At 39.2% G+C, this 15,628-nt stretch overlaps 1 protein-coding gene across 1 annotated transcript in view; it reads right to left on the reverse strand.

Moving 5' to 3' along the window:
* Nucleotides 1–12,508, reverse strand: part of LOC108938364 (far upstream element-binding protein 3-like) — a 29,044-nt gene extending 16,536 nt beyond the window's left edge. Inside the window, exons 1-2 of the mRNA XM_018758897.2 lie at nt 12,360–12,508; nt 5,416–5,518 (exon numbers count right to left, since the gene is read on the reverse strand). Coding sequence (XP_018614413.1) covers nt 5,416–5,518; nt 12,360–12,464 — 208 coding nt within the window. The 5' untranslated portion in view covers nt 12,465–12,508. The remainder of the gene's footprint in view (nt 1–5,415; nt 5,519–12,359) is intronic.
* Between the last annotated feature and the right edge of the window lie 3,120 nt (nt 12,509–15,628).

Genomic DNA, 15,628 nt, shown 5'->3' on the forward strand with positions numbered 1-15,628 from the left:
ATACTATTTCTTTACTGCTCCATGTTAACACTGGTCAAAGACGCTACCAGTACAGGCATCTCAATATGTCTGAGACACAATTAATATGGTACAAATACATGCCTAAAAGGTTGCTTTTAAAATTTACAAGACCCCACAAATTGCCTATTATGCACAAGGTCACCAGCAATTACATTGTGGGGGGAACCCTCAAACCAAGGTGAAAAAATAGCAGACTACAGCTTTATGCCATTGTAAAAGTTTTGTTACTTAAATTTGTTCCCTACCACCCTGATCAGTGAACTTCATCTATAAAGTACATAGAAAAATAGGTGCTGTGATATACAGGAACTGGAAGGGGGGGGACAAAAAACACTGCAAATTAATGCAGCAAAAATGTCACATAAGAGAATTGGGGCAAATTAGAAAAATTCCACACAAAGTCTACTCAAATTATCAAAACTTTTCAGCTTTATCACATACTATCCTGGCTTATTTCATGAATGTTTCTGCACTTTGCTACTCTTACATTGTGGATCTTTGTTTTACCAGCGAGAAAGTGGGGAAACTTACTTGAGCAGGTGTTGACCATAATGACCAACAAGGACTAAATAAAAGTCACCTGCACTGCTGCTTCCCACTCTGCTCTGTCTTCTTTACTTCCTCAAGCAAAAGAATTCAGACACAAAACACAAATACAGTTTGTCTGCCACTGAGGCAACAACATCTACAATACTTGTGACGGACTGCTGGAAGCAACGATCCCCCCCCCGACACCGCTTCAGCTGTCCATCAACGCCAAGTTAGAAGGGAGGCTGGAACCTCCAGTCTTTCCCACCCCAGTCCATGTAGTGTGGGGCCACAGGGGATGCTGGAGGCAAAAACAATTTGGGCAGGACCGCTGACTGCAGGTCAGGAGTCAATGTAATAGAGAGAGACAGGATAGACCACCAGGAGTTGGTTGGCTCTGCCAAGCCCCCCATCAAGTCGCAAAGGAAAGACACTGGGTCTTAAACAGCCTGGCTAGGGAAGAGAAGCTGGACTTAAGTGGCTGCTGACTGACAAATGCCATTGTGTGGTGCGATGGCACTGTCCTGCTGCTCCCCAGCAAAAGTCAAAGCAGAGGGCTGTCTGGCTGAACGTGGGAAGGTTTATATTGGTGAAGGGAGGGGGTGAGATTAATACTTTAAATATCTCAACCCCAGTATCCACAGTGCCAGTGATTGTCTCTGGCTTAGTTACACTTCGTATTCTGTCACAGCAGAAAAACAGACTGCTTTCGAAGAGCAGTGACGGGAATTCATGACTGCCAGCAGCTTTCAAAGGGGAAAGAAAAAAAGTTCAGAGCATCTAAAGCCGGTCCTCCCTTTAAAAAGGTTCACGTCTACTGTACACATTCTGAACAGTATGATTCCATCATCCCCAAGGCCTCCTTATGGGAAACGCTTGCACGTATCCCAAGATAAGTAGTTGTGTGGAGAAAGCATAGTAAACTTTCTTAAAAAAAAAAAAAAAAAAAAACTGGAATATTTCAGAAAACAGCCATTATGCTGTCCAGACAATATTAAAGTAGAAGTTCCATCTTCTAGCTTGGGACTGGGAAAAATTTATTCAAATTCCCACCTTTGACTGTACGCATAATCAAAATAAACAGAACACCAGAAAACACCGTAAGCCCTAAAATGAAACGAAAACACTGGTAAACTGAAATTTCAGGGCAAGTGAGAAGGTTCAAATACCCAGCAGCCACCAGACAGAAATCATGCAGAGGAGCCTTCAAACTGTACAAAACTTAAACGGGGGGAAAAAAAAAAGGAGAGCGAGAGGAGGTGGAAGGAGACATGGAGCATAGGAAAGGGATAGCACCTACTTACTTGTTGGCAGTGGCTATTTTTTTTACAATCCGGATGTTCTGTCAGGTGGAAAAGGAGAGGGGGAAAAAGAGAAAGAGGGAAGAATGTGTATATTTTAGAAATGACTGAGGAGACACTTCTGTGCAAACATGTACTCCTGAAATGCCAACTGTGTGCTTTTGGTCATGCTCAACACTTCTACAGAGTAAAATGATCCTTAAAATAATGTGACAAACTTAGTTCAGCTTCACAAAAAAGAATACACAGCAGTAAAATTACAAAGAGTACAACCGAATGTGCCAGGGAGGTCGCAAAACCAATGGGCTTATCATGGAAGCACCTCGAAAGCAAAGATGGTGAAAAAAGCGACAATGAATGTAACAGCAAAAGAAGCAGTTACCAAAAGAAAATCATAGTATTCCACCACCATCAGCAACTGGCAAACAGCAAAGGGGGGGGGGGGGGGAGGCAGGGAACCCCCCCACTCTGAGTCAAACTAACAATCCAATGTCAAATTCACTATTTTTAACATGCTCCTGTTTCATACAAGCCTTTCAGAAATAATTTTGTAACACTGCATTTATGGACAACACAGCTGTTTCAATTTGAGAAACCAAGGCTTTTTCCTTTCTAAAATACTTTGCAGATGAGGTTTCGGTTTGGTTGCCTAATATTACAGTAATTCAAAACACATAAAATGGGCAAGAGTGATAGCAGTTAAACTAAACCTGATAAAAGTTTAGTATACAAATCATTGTTAATGTTTCAAAACTTGTTTCTACACTGGTCACACACTGAAAAAACAAAACAGGAAAAGAACAAGCTACAAGATAAAACTTCCAAAACCTGCAGTAGGAGAACCACAACTAACAGACAACTGATGGGAGCAAAAACAAAATTATACTGATAAAGAGTAGGGAACACAAAATATGTTGCACTTTCAATGACAAATCGATCAAATGCAGATAAAAATTAAATCTAAACAAATTGCACAACCACACAAACATCTGAACTTAATTGGCAACTTTACATAAGTTATTTCTAACATAGTCTGAACTAATAATCTATAATAATCTAACAGGCATAGTAAAACTAGCTTTATTGATCCTTTAACACATGGTAAAATATGGAAGAAACTGGTGTTACACAAATACACAGGTTTTCCTATAGTGCTCTGTTGTATCAGCACGGCAGCACTGCCATGCTGAGAGAGTCACAAGATAATGTAAAAAATTAAGTTAATTTTACAAGATAAAAAGTTTGAGTCCACAAACTTGTTTCATTATACCATGCCCAGAAGATATTCATATGTTTCCCATAAAGCAGCAATTGAAAGCATTTAAAAAGTTTATAGTAAAAAACTTTTTTGTAATTAGTACAAATACAGTCATGATACAGATGTGTATAACAGCAACTTTGAAGACAATCTGTCTTAAAAGTTGATAATTTGGCCTTAATTAAAATGCAAATCTAAGTTGTACTCACACAATGTGTGGGGTCTCTTCTGGTGAAGCTGATCTAATATACCAAAAGCAGAGAACTTTCCTACATACTGTGCATGTCAAAAACCTAACCTGGACCTAATAAAGCCAACAATTTGAGACAATTACCGAGATAAAAGCGATACCTGCAATGCAACTCAAAATTTGAAGCATGCATGTCGGACTCTCAGATTCATGCGTTAACCTTTTTTGTAATATATGTTTAGCAGGTATACCTAACAAACTGAAATTTGAAATGAAGTACATAGTGGCTCTTACAATGTTATAAAAGTATCACTTTTGGGATTTTTAAAATTGTACATCCAAGAATGTGCTGTAACAAAAACAGCAGTTTAGCTATTTCTCAGTAAGGCAGGCATACATAGGCATTTACAACAGTACAAAGTGGAACAAACTATTTTACCCACTTGAATTTCCACTGGTAAACAAATCAGTTTAACATTGAAAGCTTATCACCAAAGGAAATGGTTCTAATGTTTACAGTCCAGAAGGTCACTTATGTTGTGTGAACATTAATATATATGTCCACATGTTTCTTTCTAGTAAGCTTGGAAAACAGAGTTGACCGAAATCATAGATGTATTTAATACAGATCTTAGCACAGACTGGTGAAAATCTTAAACATAAGGTTAGAAGATGGCATGTGGTTAGTTTGTACTTAAAGGGCCCAGGTTCAAATCCCAGCTTCTGTTTAAGTACCCCAAGCAAGTTGCTTACCCTAAATTGTGAAGTATAGCACAGAGGACAAACAAAATTGATGCTCTTTATGATGGGTGGAAGAAGTGTAGCAGATAGCTCTGCTGCCTTACAGTGCCTTGGCTGATCAAGCATAGGTTTGAATCCAGCTCAACGAATGGAGTTTGCATATTCTCCCTGTGTCTGCTTAGGTCTTTTTAGTGTGCTCTGGTTTCCTCCCACAATTCAGATACATGCAGTTCATGTTAACCAGACAATCTAAAATTGCCCATAGTGCCTGACTGTGTAAATGTAAGCTACCCTTCAACAGACTTTCATCCCTTCCAGGGTATACCCTCTGCTTGACTTGTGCCCAGTAATTCTGGGATAGGCTCCAGACTGCTATGTCCTGATCAGGACAAGTGGTTAACAAAAGCAAGCAAACTATATTACATGCCATTTGTGATTTACTATGTATTCAAGTTAACCTAGTTCTGCAAGCTTTCTGAGATGTTACTTTGGAGAACATCTGCTAAATAAATAAAATAATTTGGCACAGTGGCACAGCAAGTAGCGAAGCAAGTAGCGCTGTTCTCTCACAGCACCCTTGTGGTGTGAGAGGATGTGGGTTCGATCCCTTATCAGTCTGTGTGGAATTTGCATGTTCTCCTCGTGTCTGAATTGGTTTCCTTGCACAGTCTAAAGACATGCTTTTCAGGTTCACCCATAGTGTGTGAGTGACACAGAGAGAGAGTGCTCCACAGATGCATGGACGAGTGACCCATTGTAAGTAGTGTATCTAGCAGTGCAAGTCACCTTGGTGAATAAAGTGTGTGGGATGATAACAATACATGGAGTTCACTGGAAGTCGCTTTGGAGAAAAGAATCTGCTAAATAAATAAATGTAAATTAATTAGTTGGTTTGCTCCAAAAATACCAATTTATGGAAAGCACAAAGGAAAATAAGACATCTGCTATGGTACACATGGAAGAAAAAAGAAAAAAAAAAAAAAGTGTGACAATAGGCAAAGAGCACTCTCCTCAAAGTGTCTTTTGATAAGGGTTGTACTCCATCGAGTAAAAAGATGCAGATGTAGTCACCACACACAGTGTAGGAGCCATATGTCAAAGTTCATGACTTAAAAACTGAAATGAAGGACATGCTTTTTGGGGTAGGCAACTGGGTACTCAACTAAAAGTTGAAGGGGTAAATGCAAAAAAGTTGTGAAATTTTCCATATAATTTTTGTACATTAAGTTCACACAATGATTCAAACCACTGAACAAAGGAGCAGAAATTACAGCAGTACACTGAATGCAGCAATCCCAGCTTCATCCTCAAGGTTTTCCATGTCAGGTGTGACATGGTAAAGTCAGTCTACGTGCATAACAGAGTTTCATACATACCTCCTTCTTCCAAGGACCGCTTCTGACCTCCATAGCCATAGAGGGAAGGATCCACTACTGACGAGTTGTTCATATGGCCATCAGCCCCCATTTTTGCTGCAATCTACAAAACAAGCACAGGAATATTTTCTTTAAATCATCACTTGTCAAAGTCTGGAATTAGTACCAAAAAAAATTAAATGGTTTAAAAAAAAAAAAAAAAGTGCAGTTTGCCTTTTAACATGCTCATGGCTTTACTTGCAACTGAGATTCAGAAAACACCACAGCTCACAAATAGAATACTTGTACCCAAACCTGTAAGCTAAGTATTGCAAAATTGCAGTAGCTAAAGACACTATCATTTTGCACAGCAACCATTTATAAAAGAGGATGTTCTATAGGATGTTTAGTGTCTGTTACTGGAGGCTGGCTGATCAATGTAAGGGGAAGACCAGAAATGAGGAAAAACAGAATGGGGATCTAAACTTTACACAGTAAATGTCCACAGTCCTGCATAACAAAGACCTGCTACAATGCCTTATGACAGTGTATACCCTTCTCCCACAATACCATGGGCTTATTCACTATGGCCTTTCTGCCTGCTAAATGACCACTGGACTGCCACAACAGGTACAATGTTCTTTACAATGGGTTGCATCAGACATTCTGGAAAAGATCAAACAAACACTTTGTTTCCAACTGTCCCTCACTGGTGTCAGTCCACCTATTTTATTGCTAAATAAACCCTTAAATGTCCTTGGTAACGATGAGTGCTGATGCACACCTCAAATTAACAGCCACTTCTCGAATAACCAACTACACTTAACCCTAATTTACCGGTCCTATTTGAAAAGCCAGGTGATGGGTTCCATTATTACTTATTCCACTATAAGTAATAATGGAAAAATTCTAACTTGTTCTAACACCATCCCAAGTTCCATAGTTCCTATTTTTTCTTCTCAGAGAACCTCTCTGTGGTTGATAATGGTATCAAGACCCCATTACAGCACACATTCTGAATATACAGGGTAACTCCAAACTATCAACAGAAATTTCATTAATGAAGGCTCTAATGAATATGAAATAAACACAATTTCATTTCATAAGTTACAGTGACAGCGTGCATGAGGCTTGAGTAAGATGAAGATTGAATGCGAAAGTACGTGGCTCTCACAATGCACCCAGTCTCTCGTATAATTGCTTGACAATTTTCAAACAAACAGTCTTAGTTTATCATGCTTGACTATGCCACAGGCCATGACCAAATGTAACAGACCATAATAAATGAAGATCCAGATTAACAATGAGGATTTCTAAATAATGGAGGGTATGGAAGTGGTTTATCATTGCCTTCTTCCACATATGCCTTTTGTGAGCATGGGGAAAATATGCACCCACCCTGATCGGATTACAACCTCCAGTTGAATGAGAAGTTAAGGAGCTGAGGCATCAGTTAGTTGCTGCTCCATCACACCTCTAAACATGCAACTATTAACTCAACTTAAATGGCTTTAACACAAACACCCTTTCAGCAGGTTAAATAAAGCCTTAATTCTGCAATCAACTTATTGAGCTAATGGTTTTCTCCAAAGCAATTTACAATGTTAAGCCACTTCAAGTGATTACCTATTTGTACAGTTAAGATTTTTTACTAGAGTAATTGAAGGTAAATGCTTTTCCCTCAAGGGTACTACAGCAGAAGTTGGGATTCAATTCTGCAACCTCCAAGTCCAGAGACAGTCACTAACCACTACAGTAGCTGCTGCTTAAATATGTTGGCAATGTTAGTGTCTGTAAGGGTATATCTTTAAGCGCTGGAAAGTGAAAGACATAGGCAGTGAACTTTATCATATAAAGAAACTTCTGTGAGCAAAATAATTTAAATGTGTTCGTGCAGGGTGCAATGTCTCACACCCTATGTTCCAAGGATAGACTCTAGATCACTGCAACTCTGCACTAAAGTGATTAGTTACAACAAATGAAAACATTTCAAAAGCTACAAAAGATTAAATATGCTAACACTGCAAGACTATAATCACAGTAACTTAATTTTTGCTTACTTCCCCCCCATCAAGAAATTGATTAGTTTCATTAGGTGCGGTGGCGCAGTGGGTTGGACCACAGTCCTGCTCTCTGGTGGGTCTGGGGTTCGAGTCCCGCTTGGGGTGCCTTGCGACGGACTGGCGTCCCGTCCTGGGTGTCCCCCCTCCCCCTCCGGCCTTACGCCCTGTGTTGCCGGGTAGGCTCCGGTTCCCCGTGACCCCGTATGGGACAAGCGGTTCTGAAAATGTGTGTGTGTAGTGATAATTTTTCCCATTATAAGTAATTTTAAAACAAAACCCTCACAAAAGGAATTCAAAAAATTTGGTGATGTCACTGAAGAATTTAAACCTCATGATAAATTGGTGTACAATATCAAAATATACAGTTATGCAGTATATGCATTTTCATGAATTCACATTTAATGAGTGCATTGTTTTTCTTCATATAAGTACACAATCTTCCAAGCAAGGGGAAAAAAACTGAAAATTCTACAACTTAAAACCTTTAAATTGCACAAAATGAACCCTGAAAGATGGCACTGTATAAAACCAATGATTATTCTACCTTCCAAAGTGCAATTAGTCACAGAGGACTGCCATTAAAATTGATACCTGAGACTTTTTCACCTTCTACTCTTTAGCCTTCTCCCCTATATACAGTTTTTGGAAAATTACAGAAAATTAAAAATTGTTTGCCTCAAAATAGATGACATTTTGAAATACTAACACACTGAGCACAATTAAGAGCTTTCACCACCCTTAAGGTGTCCTTAACTACTACACTGTTCTGAAGCACAGATGGAAGAAATTCAGCACTAGAACATGTCCACTGATACTTGCAAAGCCATAATAGTGGAATGGGGTGTGGTGAGATGCTTTTTCTAATTCAGCAAAGACACCTTTTTCAGGATGGGAAACATGGATTAAGCTTTTTTTTGGGGGGGGTTCAAATTGTAGCACAAAACCCCCAGGAGAAAGTAAGGGAAGTATGACTAAAGAGCTTTGTGAGTTTCCACTTTACAAGAAAAAGAAAGGATGTTGTGTTGTAATGATGGAAATCATGATGGGAGTCAAACAACACAAACTGCAGGGCTTCCTCAGGGATTCTTTTTGACATTCTAAAAAGGCTGTTTTATCCTGCCCAACTTCTAATACAAGGTTAAAACTTCATCTAACTCACTAAAAATGTCAACCATTTGTTAATTTACTGTTTGTAAAAAAGATGATCTAGAAAACTAGTCCAATATTCAAGACTAATACTTAGATTTTTTTCCTTTTTTAACTAAAGCTAAAATGTTGAACAGAATGAGACCTTGAAACAACAACAACAACAACCTACAGTGTAGTAATGCAGAGGAGGAATACAGTGCTCAAAATCACTACTGACATGCAGAGTCAACAGTTAGAAAGTGGCAGGACACAGAGCAAACACACAAGTATAATGGCTTCAGTCTGCTTTATTACAGCTGGCTTTGTATCACCCCCTGCAATTGCCATCACGCAGGCATTTTTACTGTCACGTCTAAATGATCATTATAGGTCCTGGTTTACTAATAACATTCCCATGACAACTTTCACACTAGGTGCAGCATTTCAGTGGAGTTAAATCACTGGAAATGTACTGTTAGTACAAAACAGCTAGCATTTAGGGGATTGAAACATTACTGGGAAAAGCATCTCAATACATTTTCAGACTGCTGAAAAGATAACTTTAACCATGGATTTGATGTCTGTTACAAAAAATAATAAACACATTCAAAACAGAAAATGTAAGGTCTTTCTGGTGTCTCTGAATAGTGAGTCAACTGAAGCACACCACAAAGTACTCTTGCAAAATCTATCAGTTAACTGTTTCAAAATCAAAAACCTTGAGAACTCAAAAGTTCAAAACATTTACCCGTGCTCTCGATTTTCACAGCACAGGCTAACTAAATTCACAATGCGAAGCAATACTGTAGATTAAATTTACTTTTCTGCTGAGGTACACTAGGAAAACTTAAATGTGCAATTATGCCATCAACAAAACAATTTACACTAATCAGCCATGTGAAAAATCTGTTACCCATGTGACAAATGTAGATTTATTACTGTATCAAAAAGCCTATAAACACCAAGTAGTGCTCAAGGATAAATATAGCTTGAGGAAAAAAAAGAGTCAGTCTATTCAGATATTTCAGAAACAGAAAATGGGTTAATTGAGTTTAAGTCACTAACAGATAAACATTACACACCACCAAAAAGAATGAATTTATAACCCATATTATGTAAATGCATGCTTAAAATAAAAGTTTACAAAAAAGAAGATAGATGTACATTGCTTGCTGGCAGACCAAGAAGTAAATGCAGCACTGAAGTGCTTATTTGTACAGCTTAAAGAGTTAAATTTTTTTTTTTAATTGTTTAGCATAAAAACTAATCTGGCATCCAAAAAAATGCTTCAATGGAGTCTTAACTGAAAATGATGGGCACCCGTAAAGGAAAATGTCAATCTTAGAATAACAAAAGATTAAAATTCAGGCCAATTATTCAGGTTACAAAACATTTCAGTTCCACAACCATATTTCAGTTCCATTTTAGCCCTAAGGTTATGAATAAACATCTTGGCATCTAAACCTTCCCGCAGCAACCGAATAGATAAACACTGCAGCACAAATGTTCTGTCCTTGACGAAGTGCATTTTTCAGCAGAAACTACTGATAAAACTACATAACGGAATGCGGTAAGTTTTGAGAAATGCAATGTGAAGCTGGTTAAAACCTATAACAAGATCTGTTCACAACTTACACCAACATAATTGTAGATTTGCTCATTTAACACTACCTTAATGTCTCTGGACAGGAGAAACTGACATCAATAAAGACCCACAGAAATACTATATGAACATCTGATTAATACCTACTGACAAAACTGTCGACAGTGCTACAGTGTTTCAAATGAAAAATTGCAAAAAAAAGTATTAAGCAAGAAAGATACTGATTCACTTCACAGAAACTTAACATACAAAGAACACCAATTTGGTTACTATGCATCTAGTTTAATCAGAACAGAAAACTAATTTATAATTGTTAGTAAGACAAGGACTCCAAAGAAACCTGTGAGCTAATTTTCAACTTGAGAACTGCATGTTGATTTCATACCATTACAGTATACTGAGGGTCATTTTGTGTTTAAGTAGCCTCACACATAGTGCAGTAATATTGCTAAAAAGGCATGTGTCTCACAGTAAGACACTTGTAAGGCAAGCTGACTGTAAAGCCTAAAACAGAAGTGATGGAGAACCAAGGAGCATGTAGTATCCCTTTCCCCATGACTACAACTGACCTGAACCAGTCCTCAAATTTTCTGCCAGCATTTACCAATCATGCTTTCTGTAGCATTTTCATTTCAGCTGGGGAGTTGAGTAGCACTACCATGCTACACTACACACCACCTCCCCAGTTAGTTTAGCCAACAATTTAGTTCAACAGTAAAGGTGACAAAATTACTCTGGGAAGCTGTGTGTTCAGCCATGGGGATGTTTTGCATACTCCCTGTGTTCAGGTGCATTTCCTCCCACAGCAAAAAGAACTGGTTCAGGCAAATTGGTGACTGTTCCCATATTGTGTGCAAGTAAAAGACTGCTGTGAAATGGACCAGCATCCCATCCAAGTGTACCCTACTTTACACCCTGTGCTTCTAGGATAGACTACAGACCACTACAGCAGACAGGAAAATTAACATGAGAAAACTGAGTATGTTACTGGTTAGCATTACTGCTTACAATGATTTTAGAGATGTACAAGAGATTAACTTCATACTGGAGCTAAAAATACAAACCAGCAGAAACAATGTATTTAAAATACCATCATTTCTTCAGAAAGAGTCAATCATGACCTTTCCAGATTCAATGCCACACAAATTAGCATTTAACAGACAGCTGTTAGTAGTTTGCATGATTGTATTTTGAGTGCAAACAGAGGCAACTAATCATATTCAGGGGGAGAATAACTGAAAAAGGGTATTTGTTTAGTGAAATGATTTTAAATTAGGCTTGGTTTCTGGTCAAACGTGTTACTAAAACCAGCTGAAGGATTAAACGGGATCACAGTTTTAAATCTGTCAAGAACCCTACGTGTTTCAATGAAAGCTGTAACAATTTTAAATCGCCAAACATCCCCACCTTTATCAATAGTATAGGAACAAAATAAAATGAGAAAACTTTGACAAGTTCCACTTTTCATACCACTTTTGGCATGTTAACTTTTTTGAACTAGGTGCAAGTGGGGTGTTTATAGTGGAACAGTAGGGGGAAAAAAAACAAATGATCGTGAAAGGGTTTGCTGTTGAGCTCTGTTTGTTGTTTTGAAGCAGCAGTGTTTCGGTGTCTCTTTTGCACTCTCGGTCCAGCTGTGCCCACCCCCTGAGCCCTGGGGTGGTGGGAAGGGGGACCTTCATCATGAAGGCCAGACCAGACAGGGAGGCACTGACCCAAGCCACAGCCTCCCCACCTAGTACACATTTTTACATCTGGTTTCATAAAAATGTGGCACTTACAACCTACAATAAATAACATTTGAAAAAAGGAAAATGAGCCACTAGATGCAATGAAAGCTGTGTGACGTTAGTTGTGTGAAGTTTGATCCCGCCTTTTTGTAGTAGTTGTAAGTAAGTTTGCTGGTGACATTTACGTTCGACCGTTGCCTAACACAGACTCCATCTGAATCCACAGCCAAAGTTAGAGCCACAGCCGTCCAGTCCAGTTCAGTCCAGTTCGGTCCAGCTCAGCTCCGCTCTGACACTTCTGTGAAACTGTCGAACCAGCTAGCTAACTCTGTTCCAGACCAGTGAGAGACACACAGGCAGGGTATGTTTCGTCGAAAAACTCGCACTTCCCTGTCCTCGAAGCTTATAAATTTCTGAAATAAGTTCTCTGTTCCGTGTTACCTGTCGAGCCCGGTGCAAACTGTCGGCGAAGCCATCTGCTTTCATGCCAGGATGAGCCACCGAGGCCTGTCCCTGTGCCTGCACCAGCTCCGCCATCATCATCATCTCCTCTCCGCTGTCGCTCCTCGCGATGCCTAAGGAAGCGGAGCACGCGCCGACCCCGGAAGCGGAAGCACAGGAGCGTCCACCTCAGCAGTGTAAATACCGCGAGAGTCGAATACGGACGTGGTGGATGACTTTTAGAGTTTGTTTTAGATTCACTCAAGAACTGGGAAAAGTCTTCGCGAACTTCACTTTTAGTGTTTCTCGTCACTGGCAAATAGAGTTTGAAATAAGTAATTTGAGCATCATATAGGAAATAGACAAAAACTGTGACCGAAAGCCGATAAGACTATATGAGTGTTAGTCATATGAACTGAGTGTATTTCTAACTGCCACTGACTGACTCTCGAGTCGAGAGAAGTGAAGTGTCATGAATCAGCTTTGGTTCATCACCAATGATTTCCATAATCATAAGGTTTCACGAAATCGGGGAATTCAAATCACGCAGATACTACTAGCAGCTGAGTTGAAATTTGGTGTGTTGAGGTGAAGCAGTCTGACTGAGTCTCGTTGGAAAACGCGAGCAGCCTCGTGCCGTGATTGTAACAATGATGAAATTTTCAAGTGTTACAAAGATTTTCAGTCCTCCGAAAAACTAAGTTTCAATCCGATTTGACGAATGCAAAGTTTAACACTTATTGTATTAGTATAAGGGGGGCGTGGTGGCGCAGTGGGTTGGACCAGATTCTGTTTTCCGGTGGGTCTGGGGTTCGAGTCCCGCTTGGGGTGCCTTGCGATGGACTGGTGTCCCACCCTGGGTGTGTCCCCTCCCCCTCCGGCCTTACGCCCTGTGTTGCCGGGTAGGCTCCGGTTCCCCGCGACCCTGTATGGGACAAGCGGTTCAGAAAATGTGTGTGTGTGTGTATTAGTATAGTGTGGGCTACTTGACACACTCACCTGGCGCTGGACTGACATTAACTCCAGGGCAGGCAGGACTTAATTTAATTTTACACAGTTTAAAGGGGTTTGCTCAAAATATCCTGTCATATTCAATTTATCTGAGTGCTGCAGAAGGGATCAGAAACATAATACAAATAATAAAGATTTGGCTATACATGAATTACTGCAATAACTGTGTCATTATTAAATCTGTAAGTAAGCCAGTTGACCACGGAAGAAAGGAACAAAAGGGTGAAAGACTGGGTAAAACACTAACATTGTAAATCACCTTGGATAAAGGTGTCAGATAAATAATGAAAAAAGTAATAATACATTGTGCTTATTAACCATGGACTCAGTGAACAACTCAAAGCTGAAATCATGTCAAAAGCATCAGTTGAGGAGTCCCTCTAATATTTATTAGCTGTGGATCTTTAATGTAAAAAAGATAAGTAAATTAAAGTTTTCAGTTGCATTTTTTCCCTCATAATCTGCAAAATTCAGGGTGACTTCCTACACTTTAGTGTTTGACCTTCCAGTTCTTTACCTCTGTTTGCACTTGAAACTGCTCCACATGCAATAAAGGAGTTGATTTTTCTTTGTTAAAAATAACAACTGTCTTTGTGTCTTAATGCTTTCTTTACTGTTTTTGTATTACCAAGCTGATATGTGTGAAATGCTGTAAACAATAAAACTTACAACTGTCTTCGTTAGCTTTAAAATGAATAACAAATAAAAGTCTCTTGAGTTAATTGTGGGTTCTCTAAAAAAATGGATATTGCCATAATGACAATTTAACATTTTTATTAACTTTTAACTACAGCATGAAACATCTAAAACAATGGAACAAAAAAAAACCTTTTTCTCCAGAAACTCCTCTTCAATACCAACGGTTGACTGATTCATCCCACAAACCTGGACAATGTTCAGCATCTTATTGATCACTTACAGTCAAAAAAACAGCAGACAGTAGCTGTACACAGGTGATTCCAGGAAAATTTTTGAGGAAAACAATGTTAAAAATAAATAAATATACTGAAAAATGTTTGCATCTTTAAAAATTCAGAACCAAACATTTATAACACCAGGCAGTGTACTGGAATTTGCCTTTGACTGTACATATCGACCTTCATTAGGTCACACTCATTTCCACAAACAATTATTGCACGAAGAAACATTCTTTTTTGCAGTACCTCTTTAAAATCTGTTTACATTTCGATTTATTGAACTGAACATACCACTGTACTTTATCCCAGAGTATTTCTTGTTTTGTAGCCTGTTATTGTAAATTATTGTGGTTGCAGTAGTACTGATGCTGTTTCACTCCTATGTATGTACAGTAGTTACTTGTCCAGGCCATGGTGAAATCCCGTCTGGACTACTGCAACTCTCTCTTGTGCGGCCTTCCCGCTACTGTCATCAGACCTCTACAGCTGATACAGAATGCTTTTGTATGAGTTGTATTTGACTTGCCATGTATCCCCTCTACCTGCTTCTCTTCACTGGCTTCCTATAGCTGCCCTGATCAAATTTAAGACCCTGGTTATGGCCTACAAATGCATCAATAAAACTATTTACAAGACATGATCAACCGCTACACCCCAACCAGACCGTTTCGCTCATCTACTTCTGTCTGCTTGGTGGTCCCGCGCACAAGAGGTAAAGCATGGAGGATCTCGGTTCTGGCTCAGTTGTGGTGGAATGACCTCCCCCTCTCACTCAGAACTGCTGAAGCCCAGTCTACATTTAAAAAGGGCTTTAAAACTCACTTTGCCCATGATCTCTTAAGCTCATATAAGGTGTAAATGTTCACACACCACAACTTTATTATCATGCACGGATAAGCCTTTACACAGCTACCACTGTATCGCACATAAATGTTTGTGTATCTCAAAAAAAATTGTAGGAAGGTGATCAGGAATTGCCGATCTTCTGAGTTTTACGCACCTGCTCGTGTGATGAACATCGGTGCATATGATGGGAAGAAAGAAACCAAGTGTACTTAAGAATCACACGTCTGCAACTATGTCTTTCTCTTTCTCCTCATTTAATGCACAAATTGTATTTCTCTGAGATGTACGTAGCTTTGGAGAAAAGCATCTGCCAAATTAATAAATGTCAATGAAAATGTCAAACGTTGTGGGAATGGCAGCGAAGTTGACTTTGATATATATGCAAACTGCACGGTGCTCTCTAGTTCTCCATTGAGCTTGGTTTCTCTTCACATGGAGCCTTGCAAAATTAGGTCGCATCATAGAACTTCAAATAAAATTAAGTGCGAAAAGCAA

This window comes from Scleropages formosus, chromosome 17 (assembly GCF_900964775.1).
Source record: "Scleropages formosus chromosome 17, fSclFor1.1, whole genome shotgun sequence".
Lineage (NCBI taxonomy): Eukaryota > Metazoa > Chordata > Actinopteri > Osteoglossiformes > Osteoglossidae > Scleropages > Scleropages formosus.